The sequence below is a fragment of the Stigmatopora nigra genome, chromosome 20 (assembly GCF_051989575.1).
Source record: "Stigmatopora nigra isolate UIUO_SnigA chromosome 20, RoL_Snig_1.1, whole genome shotgun sequence".
Classification (NCBI taxonomy): domain Eukaryota; kingdom Metazoa; phylum Chordata; class Actinopteri; order Syngnathiformes; family Syngnathidae; genus Stigmatopora; species Stigmatopora nigra.
The window spans coordinates 6,295,816-6,312,440 of NC_135527.1; the positions used below are offsets into that span (position 1 = coordinate 6,295,816).

Sequence of the window (16,625 nt, forward strand, 5' to 3'; positions counted from 1 at the left end):
TATTTGATTTAAAAGGGGGAAAATCAGGAAATTTAATATACATCTATACTCTTCATTTTAATTTCATCCTAAAACAGAAAGTCGGCACTTTACTTACACACAAAATGATGCGGTGGGCCAGATTTGGCCCCCGGGCCACCACTTTGACACATGTGCCTTTGAAGGAATGTTACCCATAACGTGTTTCAGGTGACAACAATTCAATTCAATCCACAATTCTAGTGTCTCCAAATATTTTAGTTTTTTATTCTCCTCCTATCAAATTTGTGCCACTCAACCAAATGTTAACACCAAAGCAAAGTCCCCTCTCAGCAAAACGCTGGCCTGCCAGTGTTTACGTGACATAAAGAGGACAAACAGCAACCCCTTTGCCAAAAAACTCTTAATGAATTGCTCGAATGTAAATTTCACCTCGGCTGCCATCGGCCCTTCCGCCAGGCCGTAAATCCCGTCATTGTGCTAACTTCATGTTTTCTGCCTAAATTGGTGTAGTGACAAAAAAAGCACCTTGATGTCCCATATTACAATTGTAATACAGCCAGTAGGCTAAGTCACAGGTGTCAAAGTGGAGGCCCAGGGGCCAAATCTGGCCCGCTGGATCTTTTTGTGCGGCCTGAAAAATTAAATCATGTGCCGACTTTCTGTTTTAGGATCAAATTAAAATGAAGAGTATAGATGTATATTAAATTTCCTGATTTTCCCCTTTTTAAATCAATAATTGTAATTTTTTAATCCATTTTTTTCTGTGTTTTTAGTTCAAAAATTATTTTGTAAAATATAAAAATATATTTAAAAAAGGCTAAAATACACATTGTTTTAGATCTATAAAAAACGGAATATTCAGGGCTTTTAATCCTGTTCTTTTAATCCATTTATAAAATTTAAAAAAACTAAATATTATATCTAAAATGGCCCACGTGAAATCAAGTTGACGTTAAAGCGGCCCGCGAACCAACCCGAGTCTGACACCCTTGGGATGAAACAATAAGGACACAATGACTTACAGAAGGAGCTGCTTTCGTCCTTTGTGCCTTCCATGGTGCCGTCCGGCAACATTTGAAGGTAAAAGCCGTGTCGGCAGTACAGCCGTGAGACGATTCCCTTCAGCTGCGGTTCTGCAAGGCAAAGACACGAAATCGGTTAAACCACTGCACGTGGAAAGATAGCTGGAATCTTGTCTTATTTGTCTCGTATCTCAGGGCAAAAAATCTGAATTTTCCTTTCATCTCAAAATGTTTGTATTATAGGACATTCATATGTCAAGGTATTATTGTAGTACAATAGAGGGTTGCAGTTATGAAGCTCTGATACAGGGGCTCCACTCCCCATGTGATTGCTGTCAGGATCGCAATTATGTTAAGCTACATCACTTTGTTTTCTACAGGGCATTGAGTTAACTTGACATATTGTACTTTCAGTACAGGGGTGGGCAAACTTTTGGGCCCAGGGGCCACATTGACTTTAAAAATTTGACAGATGGGTCAGCACAAGATAGGATACATATAAAAAAGTGCATCCGTTAACACTACATATGAAACATCAACAGAAAAAAAGGACTAAAGTATTAACATACTCATCACTCATCATTAAAGTAAAAAGTATTAAGTACAAAGTCGAGTAAAAAGGAATGTATTAAGAAATATTAAATTGTATACGATACATATAAAAAAGCGCATCCGTTAACAGTATATATGAAACATAAACAGAAAAAATGACTAAAGTATTAACATAATCATCACTCATCATTAAAGTAAAAAGTATAAAGTACAAAGTCAAGTAAGTAAAGGAATGTATTAAGAAATATTAAAATGCAATTTAAAAAAAGATAGACTATAAAACACAAAAAAAACTAATAAGAGTGGACAGAGCTACTGCTACTGGCTTCCGCGTGACAGCGCCATCTTGGGGAAAAAAATATTTGGACAACGTCGGTGGGCCGCATTAAAAAGCCTAGCGGACTGGATGTGGCCCACGTGCCGTAGTTTGCCCATGTCTGGTCGAGGATGGCGTACGAGAGCAACGCTAACTAAAGTGTAGAAGTCGGCGAGAAATGTCAGTACGCGAGTGTTCCCGTCATCAACTTTTAATGAGCGCCATCAACTATGAATGAGAACAGAGAAATACGGCAGCAGCTGGCAGTTTGCCCTCCGTCGAAAGCAGGGCTGTGCGTTAGTTAGCCACGTGTGAGGCTTTGAACGATTTTTACCTCCACGTTAAAATGAATTCTATCACAGTCTTATTCAGCATAAAGTGTCAAAAGCAGGAGTCTTAAATAAATCTAATTTATCATGTAGAAGGACGTTGGACATAATCTGGGTGAGTCGAAAGATATGTTACCGTATTTTTTCGCATATATTGACCGCCTCTGCGTGTAAACCGTACTCTGAAAATTTCCTTAAAATCTTTGAATTTGACAGTTTCTCTCGTATAAGCCGCCCCCTGATTTTAACCTCAATATTCGTGGTTTTAATAAGGAGTGGAAATTTAATTGAATTGAAGTTCCTGTTGTATTGCTAGCATAGCTTTCCATCAACAAACATGACTGTCCAGACATAGAAGGTCAAACTGGAGTGAGGTAATAATCTATAATATCCTGTGTGTTAATCCCAAACTAAACCTCAAAGCACATATTAAGCCATATGCGTTTTCGTAAATCTCATTAAACTGTAGGTCAAATAAGACAATATGATCTATTTTAACATTTTTTCATTTGTCATTTTTCTTCACCATACAAGAACAAATACAGTATGAACTACCCTTGAATCGTGTCGTGTTTTTGGGGGACTATTCCTACATAACCGGTGCTCGGACGTTTGGTCGCCGGTCTTCTGGTCGCCGGTCTTTTGGTAGCCGGTCTTTTGGTCCCTATTGGTCCCCGGTCTTTTGGCCGCCGGTCAAATGGTGACGGAGAGTTTACTGTTGAAACCAGCTCTCAAAATTATATTCATTAGAGAGAGTTTAGTATCTAAGAAAAATAGTTTAATATCTAAGAAAAATAGTTTAATATCTAAGAGAGAGAGTTTAATACTAAGAGAGGGAGTTTAATATTGAAGAGATAGTTAAATATCTAAAAGAGAGATAGTTTAATATCTAAGAGAGATAGTTTAATATCTAAGTATTGTTTAATATCTAAGTACTGTTTAATATCTAAGTACTGTTTAATATCCAAGTACTATTTAATATCTAAGTGCTGTTTAATATCTTAGTACTGTTTAATATCGAAGTACTGTTTAATATCTAAGTACTGTTGCAACCAGCTCTCAAAATTATATTCATGAGAGAGTTTAATATCTAAATATCTACTGTTTTCAACTGTACTTACATAGTAAACAGTACTTAAATATTAAACTCTCTCTCTCTTACATATTAAACAGTACTTAGATATTAAACAGTACTTAGATATTACACAGTACTTGGATATTAAACAGTACTTAAATATTAAACTCTCTCTCTTAGATATTAAACAGTACTTAGATATTAAATTCTCTCTCTTAGATATTAAAAAGTACTTAAATACTAAACTCTCTCTCTTAGATATTAAACAGTACTTAGATATTAAACTCTCTCTCTCTTAGATATTAAACTCTCTCTTAGATATTAAACTCTCTCATGAATATAATTTTGACAGCTGGTTTCAACAGTAAACTCTCTGTCAGCATTTGACCGGCGACCAAAATACCGAGGACCAAAAGGGACCAAAAGACTGGCGACCAAACGTCTGATCACGTAAAAAACTATTGGGAATTGGATGGAAAAGTCCTTCCCGAAAAGGACAGATTGATTAGCTGGGACACTCAAAGTCATATTAACCAACCGTAATTGCTTTCCACCACACTGTGCGTACCGTCACAAGCACGGGGGTGACATCTCCCAGCAGCAGATGCCGACCTTCCCGTTTGCGGGGCCGCCGATATGCATATTGCAACGCAACCTCCTCCGTCAGCGCCTGACAGGTCGTGTTTGTCGTCACCGTCGTCGGCGCCGACTGACAAAGCACAGTCGACTTGTGTCAAGTCATAACTACACTAGGAAGACTTTAATTTGCACTGGCTGGGATGTAGACCGCTATGTGGGTTGTTTTTTTTAAAACTAGGACGTCTTCCCCAGGCGCAACCGCAAAGGTCAACATGGTTTACGATGGAAGTACTTTTGGGGGAAGTCCTGCTTGACTGCAGCTTGCCGCCACTGCCGCTTCCAACTACCACTTCCCGCCTCTTTTCCACACTTAATAAGCTTGTTACTCCCTACTGACTCCAATATTCTATCGCTCTCTCGCTCTCTCACCACAAGCAGGGAGAGGCCCCGGGCTATTAATCCGAGGATGTACAGTATGGATTTTACAACCGCTAGTATTTCAACTCGGTATTTTCAACGTGGAATGGTATAAATACTCGATATAGATAAAGGGAATGATAGCGTTTGCGGGGAAAGTTGAAAAAATCAAGATTTCTTTGCTTAGAAGTAAAATTTAAATAATTTTTTTTCATACAAACGGGAAAATCCATGCTGAAGCCACTCCCTCTGTCCTCTGCTTGCTACTAGGACTCAGCACTGAAGTAAAAAATATTTATATATATATACACAGTTGTACCTCGAGAAACAAGCTTAATTCGTTCCAGTACTGAGCTCGTATGTCGATTTATTCGTAACTCAAATGAATATTTCCCATAGAAATGAACTAAAAACTAATTAGTTTGTTCCAACCCTCCGAAAAAACACCAAAAACAGGATATTAAATAGTTTTATTTGTTGTAATTCGCCATCTATTAACAAAGTTACAAATAACTAGTTGTTTAATAGTAATAAAATGTGTTTAATAGTACTACAATTAGACTTTTTGCATGGTAACGCGCTCGTAACATAACAAACAAATTTAAATGAATTTGGATTACGATGCAGACACTCAAAAAATATGTTTAATCTAACCTTACACGAAACTTAATTCTAATTTTTTTTGACATTTTGATACCTTTCTCCTCTATTGGCTCTATTGGCCCTGCCTCCACCCTGACTTTCAGATGCAACCTATCACGGACTGTTTGCTTTTGTATTCCATTCAAAATATTCAGAAAATGATGCACACAAATGTCCTCACAATAGGCTAAAGCACAACCACTTGCCAACAAGAAGTAGTATATATACTCCTCTCATATTAGCGAAAAAAGCTCCGCCATTCGCACTGATGAAAGGGAAAATGGAACACTACGACTGTACTTCATTAGGTAGTACGACTTGAAGAACCACGGTATATGAATGGGCTTGTAATGAAATGAAGTTTAGGAAAAAGTCAGTGGCGAAAACAACAGACAGATGATGAGGTCAAACTATGCTGCACGAGGGAATGATTTAAAGCTTTTAACAAAAAGGGCCTAATGATCGAGGCGGAGGGACAAAAGAAGACGAAAGCGCCAGAGAGTGCATGTGGGGAAGAAGATAAGCAGACGGGATAAAGAGCGAGATGGAAAAGAGGATGAGCCAGAGAAGACAAAAGGCGTACATCAAGCCAAGATGCCGTTGGCGATGGCGGGAGGGCTTGAGAGATGAAGGCTGTGTGCAAGTGAATAGTCTTCCAAGGCAATTTTGACGACGCCATCGCTACAGCTTCTTAACACCCGGGGAGTTGGAAACGACTCCCTCAATATGGGTGACTTGGAATGTGTTTTTAACCAGATGAATTTAGATTAAATACCAGTGGAATAGTTTCACTCAAGATGGGGTCAACCTCAAAACTACATCTGATATGAACATATTTTTTTTATATTGGACTGAAGCCAATCAGGGTAACATTTTTATTTTTTTGTACCGTATTTTCTGGACTATAAGGAACACTTTTTCATCCATTTCTTGGGTCATTGACGTTTGTTTGTTTTTCACTCATACATATATACATACATATATACATATACATATAAATATATACATATATATATATACACACACATATATACATATATATATTTACATACACATGCATATACATCCACATGTAAACATACATATATACATACACATATATATATACATACATATATACATACACATACATATATACATATACATACACATATATACATACATACATATATATATATATATATATATATATATATATATATATATATATATACACATACATACATACATACATATATAAATATACATTTATATATACATACACACACACATATATATATATATATATATATATATATATATATATATATATATATATATATATATATATATATATATATATATATATATATATATATATAAATATATATATATATATATATATATATATATATATATACATAAACATATACATTTAAACATACATATATACACATATATATACATGCATATATATACATATATACATACATACACATATATACATACACACATATATATACATGCATATATATACATATATACATACATACACATATATACATACACACATATATATACATATATATACATACATATATACATATACATACACACAGATGCACATGTATACATATATATACATACATATATATATCCATACATATATATATCCATACATATATATATATATCCATACATATATATACATACATATATATACATACATATATACATATACATACACACAGATGCACATGTATACATACGGTTGGTCAGAACATTCAGCCATTTTTGTTCTTGGTTTCTACTAAATTACAAAAAAGGTTCCCTATAATCTATAAATATATATGTACATACTATATACTCTGTATATGTTTATGTAGCGAGAGAGGTTTTGCATTTTTTCGGATAAAACATGTCTGAAAAAGACGATGTTTGAACTATGAGTTGTTCATTAAAAATGTTCCCACTGTTCCAAGAAACCCGCCCATCGGTGTTTGTGTTTAGAATGAGAGTGGGAGGAGCCTCAAATGTCCTCCAATTGCTGAATGACCCTAGAGGTTTTCCCATGAGTCCTAGTGGCGAGCAGGCATTTCCTTTGGGCGATATCATAGATTGGAATATTAAATGACTACAGAACGGAGATTGTATGCCAGGATAACCCAAGATGGCGGAGGTCGTGGGTATGAAGGGCGAGCAAAGACGAGGGAGATGGATCACCTACCCATTGTAAACGCTCAAAGGAGTCAATGAAGAGGAACCACAATTCCCACCTACACCGTTGGTGCTTTTTTTGCTCCGCCTCCATCTTTCAGCTGTTAAATGCAGTGTTGTACTCATGCTAAGTCGGAACTCCTACCAAGATGGATAGCAATATTCCCCCGGGAGCCATTACGGGGCCAAGACAAACCAATTTTATGTCTATCGATGCTCTTCAGATGACACTCCAAGTGGATGACGCCATCACTCACTAACTCAAGTGACGAAGAGTTTTTTTTACTGGGTAGCATGATCGATTATTTGCGAAAAAGGCAGTGGAATCTACATGGATTTGAAAAAAAAAACAGCAGCAAAATCCTTTAAATTTAAAGCCAGTCGTGACTGGTTTTTGTCATTTTAAAAAAACAACTGGGATAGGCTCGGTTCTGAGGCATGGAAAAGAAGGAATTTTTGCCTTGGTTATCGCACATGGAGGTTTAAATTTAGTGTGAAGTTAGATTTAAATGTATTTTGAAGTATGTGTATAGTAAGATAAGTTCATTTAAGTCACATTTAGTTGGTATTTTGAGGTGGTGGTGAATTAGAACAAATAAAAATATTGTTTTACATTGTAATAGCCTGCTTTTGGTGTTCATTTGTACTTAGTCCAAGTCTATGGTAAATATTGATTTGAGATGCGAGTAAATTGACATACGAGTTCGATCCTGGAACGTATTAAGCTTGTATTTCGAGGTATTACTGTACAGGGTTAGGGTTAGTCAGACTCGGGTTGGTTCGCAGGCTGCGTTAACGTCAACTCGATTTCATGTGGGCTGGACTATTTTAGATATAATATTTAGATTATTTTTTGTTACAATAAATGGATTAAAACAACTGGATTAAAAGTCCTGAATAGTCCGTTTTTTATAGATCAAAAACAATGTTTATTTTAGCTTTTTCTTAAATATATTTTTAGATTTTACAAAATTATTTTTGAACTAAAAACACAGAACAAATGGATTAAAAAATGACAATTATTGATTTAAAAAAGGCAAAATCAGGAAATTTAATATACATATATACTCTTCATTTTAATTTAATTTTTAAAACAGAAAGTTGGCACTCATGATTTACTTTCCCTGGGCCACACAAAATGATGCAGTGGGCCAGATTTGGCCCCCAGGCCACCACTTTGACACATGCTGTACAGAGAAAAAAATATTTTCTTTAAACCTTTAATTTAGTTTTTTAAATGAGACAAATTTGCAAATATTCTATTCTTCTTAGCAGTTCAAAACTTTTCTTGAACATGCCTAGTCTTGAACCCCTGGCTTTGAGTTCGACAACTGTAACTTAATCACAATACGAATACACTACCACATTTTTTAGCTTCACATTTTTTAGCTTCTTTTTAGTTTCTTTTTAGCTTTTTAGCTTCTGTATTTTTTTATTTTTTTGGGAGTGTCAAAGCTCCCAGATGGAGCTAACGAGATATGCGGGTTTGCCCAATGTTTTTGGACCCTACTCACCTCCCCACCTCAGTTCTCTTTGCTCTTTCGCCTCAGCATGGTAAAATACTGAGCCAGCATTTATGTGTGTGTGTGTGTGTGGGTATGTTTATGTATGTGTGTGTCCTGTTCTGCATGCTAGCACTGTCATAACCTCTCTCAAAAGCCACAGCAGTGGAACATGGGCCACAATGCTAATCAGTTTGCAAACACACACACACACACAAAACCAAAGATGGCGTCTTAACGAGTGTCAGGAGTCGCCCCCCCCAAAAAAAAAGATACTCTTTCGCCCCCGTTTCCCAAATGAGGCAATTAAGCAATGTCTAACGAGAACTTTTTTTGGAGTCGTTTTGTTGTTGTCGTCGCTTCTCGCCGCCGGTTATGTTCATCATTTTTTATTTGAAAAGTGAAGAGAGCAAGATGTGTCAAAGAATTCTAATTTTGCTTGTAATGTTGTTTTTTTCCATTGTAATTACTCATTTTTTTAATTTTTTAATGGTTATGAAAACAGTCTTACTGGTAATTTAAATGTCTTGGTCGATTATATATTCCTGATTGAGATTTAAACCCCCAAAACAATGTCTCCTGGCAAGTGTATTAATTAGTATTAAATATTTTCTCGCATATAAGCCGTATTTGTAACTAAATAAAATCATCACTGAATCGAGGGTACGGCTTATATGCGCATAAATTTGACTCGAAACTGCAAGGTGACAACTCGATTTTATGTGGGCCGGACCATTTTAGATATAATATTTATATATTTTTTTAAATAAATGGATTAAAAGAACTGGATCAAAAGCCTTGAATATTAATATTTTTATAGATCTAAAACAATGTTTATTTTAGCTTTTTTTAGATTTTACAAAATGATTTTTGAACTAAAAACACAGAAAAAATGATTTAAAAAATTACAATTATACATTCAAAAGGGGGGAAATCATTTTATGGCAATTTTAAGGGTGCAGTTCATACGCCGGTAGTTTCTCTCCAAAATTTTCATTTTTTTTGTTTCCCTTTTGGTCTCCCCCCCGATCTATGTGCATGCCTGTGTAATCATATCCTTAGCACCATAGGCTCCCAGTGCAATCTCATGCATCACTACTCTTTAATTACACTGATTTGCTGGGAATTTCTCCTCTAGTCTAACACACCCGCATTCCAAAACACTACTACACTACTCCACATCTGCTTCATTTTTATTTATTCGACCGGAGATTGTTGATAGGCGGGATTCTGTAAGCGTCTGTGCCCCGTCTGCGTCGTAAAATTCATGAATGCTTCTTTCAATTGGTTCATTTTTTAGTGGTTTATGGTTCTTTTTTTTCATGTATATGCCGAAGCAACAGGTGGTGCTATAGCTTATAGGTGTTTTTTCGTTTTGGGTTTTCAGTTTTTTCCATATATAAGGCGCACTGGATTATAAGGCGCACTGTCTATTTTGGAGAAAATTTAAGACTTTAAAGTGCGCCTTATAGTCGTGAAAATACGGTACCTTTATTATTATTTTTTTTTTAACTCATTCGGATCCTCTCTAGGATCTCACATTGAATATATTTCCCCTCGGCGTTATGCTAGCACACACTCATCAAGTCATCCCGAGTGTTTCCCAGTTCCGCCCGGCTGGCGCCCACACGGCAATCAGAAGTCGGCGTTAAAGCGACCCTCGTTGTCCCCGGCCCCGCCTTACATTAGTATTCCCCGCCTTCCCCCTAGATGACATTAATCTTACATGTATACTTCAGTGGGAAACCACAACATGACCCGCGGGGCGTGTGTATGGGTGGGTTTGTATGGGTGTGTATTGGAGAGAGGTGATTAATATTTCAAGTAGCCTGAATGTCCCAGTCGCAGTAACATCATTTTCTTATATAATATCATGCAGATGTACAATTACAGTGGTGCCTCGAGGTAAGAGCTAAATGCGTATGTCGATTTACATGTAACTCAAATAAATGTTTCCCTCAGAAATGAACTAAAAACTAATTAATTTGTTCCAAAAACACAAAAAACGGGATGTTGAATTGGAAAAACATTTTTATGGGTTCTAATTTGCCATTTATTAACAAATTAAAGAATAACTAGTGGTTTAATAGTACTAAAATGTGTTTAATAGTAGTAAAATTAGACTTTGCATGGCAACGCGCTTGTGGCATAACATAAACAAACTTAAATGAACTTGGATTAAGATGTAGACACTCAAATATAAGTTTATTAGAATGGAAAAACATTTTGATTTGTTTTAATTCGCCATTTATTAAAAAAAAATAACAAATAACTAGTGGTTTAATAGTACTAAAATGGGTTTAATAGTAGTAAAATTAGACTTTTTGCACAGCAACGCGCTTGTAGCATAACATAAACAAATTTAAATGAATTTGAATTACGATGCAGACATACTAAAAAATAAATTTAATCTAACCTTACACTAAACTTAATTGTAATCGTCCCATCTTCCTCCAAAATTTTCCCTTCTTCCCCGGCAACTGAACTCCTCCCATCTCACTATCGCCGCCATCTTTCCACTCTCTCTACGTTCTTCTTTGCTATCGCTCCATCTCCCCTAAGATGGATCTCCATTCCTAGCCACCTTGGACGTTGCCGTCCCTGGTGTGTCTCTTGTCCAGCAATGCGGAAAACAACTCCCCAGCTACTCGGTTCAGTATTTACTAAGTAAAATATGTCCTCTTTATAAACGTCATAAAAAGAAAACATCTTCATGTTTTTCAATTGAACAAAGTCGCTTCAAATGCACATTTTGGAGGAAAACACCATAAACTGCATAAGTCAGACTGTCTATCTATTATTATAATATATCTACCATATTTACTCACATGTTTTTACATAATTGTTGGATTTTACAATTTCTTGCGTATAAGCCGCACCCTTAAAATGGCCTTATAATTGTTAAACTTTACAATTTATTGCGTATAAGCCTTAAAATTCCCTTATAATTATTGAAATTTACAATTTCTCGCGTATACGCCTTAAAGTTACCTCATAATTGTTAAATTTTACAATTTCACGCATATAAGCCAGGCCCTTTAAATTGCCTTATAATTGTTCAATTTTACAATTTCTCGCATATAAGCCGCCCCCTAATTCACAATTTTCACCTTATGAATTCTAAAACCCTTCCAATTTGTAATTAAATGGATTTCAAGTTTTTTTAATTTATTTTTTCCTCATAGTGTCCCACAGGGGCCAAAAAATGTCGACAACCCTGTCATAAATTATAATAATTCCCCTTTTACAGCCGCTCTGAATTTTTCTTCCATAAAAACGCACACATAGTTCAGTTTGAGAAAAGAATGAAACTTAAACGATTAGATGGAGATATTAAAATAAGCCCTCTCATTCACTCGGCGCACGATCAGGATTTTCGTCCCTCATCCACTTTCTCCACACCGGATCTAATTGCATAATGGATAATTTAATGGTGGAGGACCCAGTTTGAGACTTTTCTGCACGCAAATGAACTTGTAAGCGAGTGCCTTGTGGATATTTTCTTGTGTCTGTGTGTGTGTACATCAGATGGATGCCACATTTTGTCAAGTGAAGGACAAGTCACGCACCTGTGCTTGCCAACGTCTTTGTCACGAGAATTTAGATCCTGTCTTTGTGTCTTTTATGCATGAAACGCACAGCCTAGAATGGATTTGATAGTCATTTTGAGTGAGATTCAGTGTTTGGTAAACAAGTTACCATATTTTCTCGCATATTAGCCTTATTTGCGTATAAGTCGCAACCTTAAAATTGTCTAATTTGACGGTTTGTCTCGTTTAAGACGTCCCAGATTCACAATTGTCACCTGTTTTTAATAGGGAGTAGCAAAGTGGTAAAATCTGAAAAATACATATACATACACATCCATATCCATATACTTATACATATACATATACATATATAAGCACATATATACATACATAAATATATATAAGCACATATATACATACATACATATATAAGCACATATATACATATACATACATATATAAGCACATATATACATATATAAGCACATATATATATATACATACATATATATAAGCACATATATACATATACATACATATATAAGCACATATATACATATATAAGCACATATATACATACATACATATATAAGCACATATATACATATACATACATATATATAAGCACATATATACATATACATACATATATATAAGCACATATATACATATACATACATATATAAGCACATATATACATATACATACATATATAAGCACATATATACATATACATACATATATAAGCACATATATACATACATATATAAGCACATATATACATATACATACATATATAAGCACATATATACATATACATACATATATAAGCACATATATACATATACATACATATATATAAGCACATATATACATATACATACATATATAAGCACATATATACATATACATACATATATAAGCACATATATACATATACATACATACATATAAGCACATATATACATATACATACATATATATAAGCACATATATACATATACATACATATATAAGCACATATATACATACATATATAAGCACATATATACATACATATATATAAGCACATATATACATATACATACATATATAAGCACATATATACATATACATACATATATAAGCACATATATACATATACATACATATATATAAGCACATATATACATATACATACATATATAAGCACATATATACATACATATATAAGCACATATATACATACATATATATAAGCACATATATACATACATATATATAAGCACATATATACATACATATATATAAGCACATATATACATATACATACATATATATAAGCACATATATACATATACAAACATATATATAAGCACATATATACATACATATATATAAGCACATATATACATACATACATAGATGTACATGCATACATACGGTAGGTCCTAACACAGTCATTTTTTTGTTAAATATATTATATATAATCGACGATGACGTGTACATTAGTTTAATTTGTGCGCATATAAGCTGTACCCTTGAAATTACTGGAACCGTTCGTATATGTACATTTTGCTTCACAATATATTGATTATAACTATTAACCCCTATATATGACCTTTATGCCATTTGCTGACTTTAAAAAGAGGATTTACCTTAATACTCTCACTTGTCACAGTTCTTTTGAACCTAGTTTTATTTTGAGTTTTATCCAGTAAAATGCACATACATACATTTACCCATCTTGAATAAATGACTAGACAAAGGTCCCAAATCAACACTGATATACATTTAAAGTGCGTACTTACATGCCTACATTGTATCTACATTATTCAGTGTTATGCGTGTATTCACTTGCCAGCCGCGCTTTAAGTGCAAGGATGCATGCATGCATCTTTAAATGTTCCACAGGGAAGGAAAACATTGGCTTAACGAGAGCGGAAATAAACAAGGGTTAAATATGGAATGACATTGTTGGGAAGTTCCTGGGTTTCTGGGCTGTAAATTAGACTTTTGGCATGGTTGCACAACATTAAATATGCAAGTAAGGGGTGTTAAACTCAGTTTTTCTGTCAGTTCTCCCAATCAAAATGGATTGGACGCCGTCAATGAGCATTTAGAGCAAGTTTGAGTTAATTGGACATGTTTTGTTTACAAGTTAAGTTCATTTGAGCTCATTTTTAAGGGGAATTCCTGGAAAGTGTGGATCATTTTCTATTTATTTAAGGGGAATTTCTGGGCGACTTGTTCATTGGTCGCTTTCTGGTGATTTTTTGGTATGTCAAGGTTATCTCCTGTTGGCTTTGGTCTTTTAAAGATTTTTTTTGTTAACACATTTTGACCGTAAAAGTGGAAAAAATACGAATCAAGTGCAAGCAATGCGGGCCAGATCGGAACCCGTAGAGGGGCCACTTTTGGCCCGCGGGCTGTATGTTGGACACCCATGCTTTTACAGAATTTTGGCGCCCACCCATTTCTGGTCAGGAGAATTTGTTAGGGTGGTGAGTGATAGGGTAGAGCAAGGGTTTCAGACGTCAACTTGATTTCATGTGGGCCGGACCATTTTTGATATAATATTTCGATTTTTAAATTTTTATAAATTGATTAAAATAACTGTATTAAAAGCCCTGAATATTCCGTTTATTATAGATCTAAAACTATAATTATTTTAGCTTTTTTTTAAATATAATTTTAGATTTTACAAAATGATTTTTGAACTAAAAACACAGAAAAAAATGATCAAAAAATGACAATTATTGATTTAAAAGGGAGAAAATCAGGAAATTTAATATACATCTATACTCTTCATTTTAATTTCATCCTAAAACAGAAAGTCAGCACTCATGATTTACTTTCCCGGGCCACTCAAAATGATGCAGCGGGCCAGATTTGGCCCGCGGGCCGCCACTTTGACACATGTGGGGTAGAGTGTTTGTGTAGAAAGTAAACACAGCGAAGTGGATAAAAATGACATATGAGTTAATGAATTTGACAGTGTCAGGCTGGTCAGGGACAAAGTCACGCTTGTGAGGACCCAGTGCGTGCCGACATACGCGTGCGGACCACCTAAGCGGCTCTGGGTCGGTAGGTAGGTAGGTGGTCCGCGTCACGCTCGCTCGCCAGCGCACACAAACCATGCGGCAAATTGATTGCATATAAAATGCTAATGTGGGCTTTACTATCCTGATCTTGAACTGTCAGCGTTGTTTAAAGGGAAGTGATGCTACTGATTGGCTGGGATTGGATGAAGTGGCTTGGGTGGGCGGAGTTGGAAAATATGCTGAATAGGGGGGCAACTTGAGAAGAATATAAATCTCAGGGGTTGAGAAATGGACTTGGGTTAATTGGGTAAAAAGTACTATAGTGGTACCTCGAGATATGAGCTTATTTCGTTCCGGGACTGAGTTTGTATGTCGATTTATTTGTGACTCAAATTAATGTTTTCCATAGAAATGAACTAAAAACTAATTAATTTGTTTCAACCCTCTGAAAAACACCAAAAACAGGGTATTTGATTGGAATAACATTTTAATTTGGTTTAATTTGCCATCTATTAACAAAGTAACAAATAAATAGTGGTTTAATAGTATTAAAATGTGTTTAATAGTACTGAAATTAGACTTTTTGCACGGCAACAAGCTCGTAACATAACATAAACTAATTTAATTGAACTTGGAACGTAAATGTACAATTACAGTGGTGCCTAGAGATACAAGCTAAATACGTATGTTGATTTACTTGTAACTCAAATGAACGTTTCTCATAGAAATGAACTAAAAACGAAATAATTTGTTCTAACCCGCTGAAAAAACACCAAAAAAAAGGATATTGGAGTGGACAAACATTTTTATTGATTCAAATTCGCCATTTATTAACAATTGTACAAATAGATAGTGGTTTAATAGTATTAAAATGTGTTTAATAGTACTAAAATGAGACTTTTTGCACGGCAACACGCTTGTTACATAAAATAAACAAATTTAAATTACCCCAAAAAAATAAATAAATAATGATTTTTAAAAGGTTGGACGTCAGCGGGCCGGATTAAAACCCATCGCGGGCCAAATGTAGCCCGCGGGCCGTAGTTTGAGTTAAAATCACAATGATGGCCACGCCCCCTTTGTGAATACAATGCAGTAACAAAAATAAATATAATACATCAATAGGCCAGAAATATAGGATGAAGGAGGACCCTAATGTCCTTGAGAAGATAAACTATTCGAGTATAGGCCCCGCCTCCCCCAATGTAGTCCAGTCCAGTGGGCTAACCTTAACCCTCCCCAAACGCAGCTGCGCATTACCCATCGATCGACGCGTGTTAACGACGGTGCGACCCGGTAAAAAGTCCCGGGGTTGTTGTCGTCAAGTCTGCGGTTGCCACGACGACCCTAGAGGACAACAGCCGCTATTTCGGTTGGGCTTTGATATTCAATAGGCAGCTTAACATGCTCATTAGATTAGATCAGACGCCCGCACACAATGGCGGACGGGGGGAACGTTG

At 35.3% G+C, this 16,625-nt stretch overlaps 2 protein-coding genes across 2 annotated transcripts in view; one reads left to right on the top strand and one right to left on the bottom strand.

The window, feature by feature from the left end:
* LOC144213327 (tubulin polyglutamylase ttll6-like) overlaps nucleotides 1–16,625 on the top strand; it is a 69,531-nt gene that overhangs the window by 33,490 nt on the left and 19,416 nt on the right. The window lies entirely within an intron of this gene.
* Nucleotides 1–16,625, bottom strand: part of fgf11a (fibroblast growth factor 11a) — a 33,217-nt gene that overhangs the window by 12,666 nt on the left and 3,926 nt on the right. Inside the window, exon 2 of the mRNA XM_077742005.1 lies at nucleotides 1,005–1,115. Coding sequence (XP_077598131.1) covers nucleotides 1,005–1,115 — 111 coding nt within the window. The remainder of the gene's footprint in view (nucleotides 1–1,004; nucleotides 1,116–16,625) is intronic.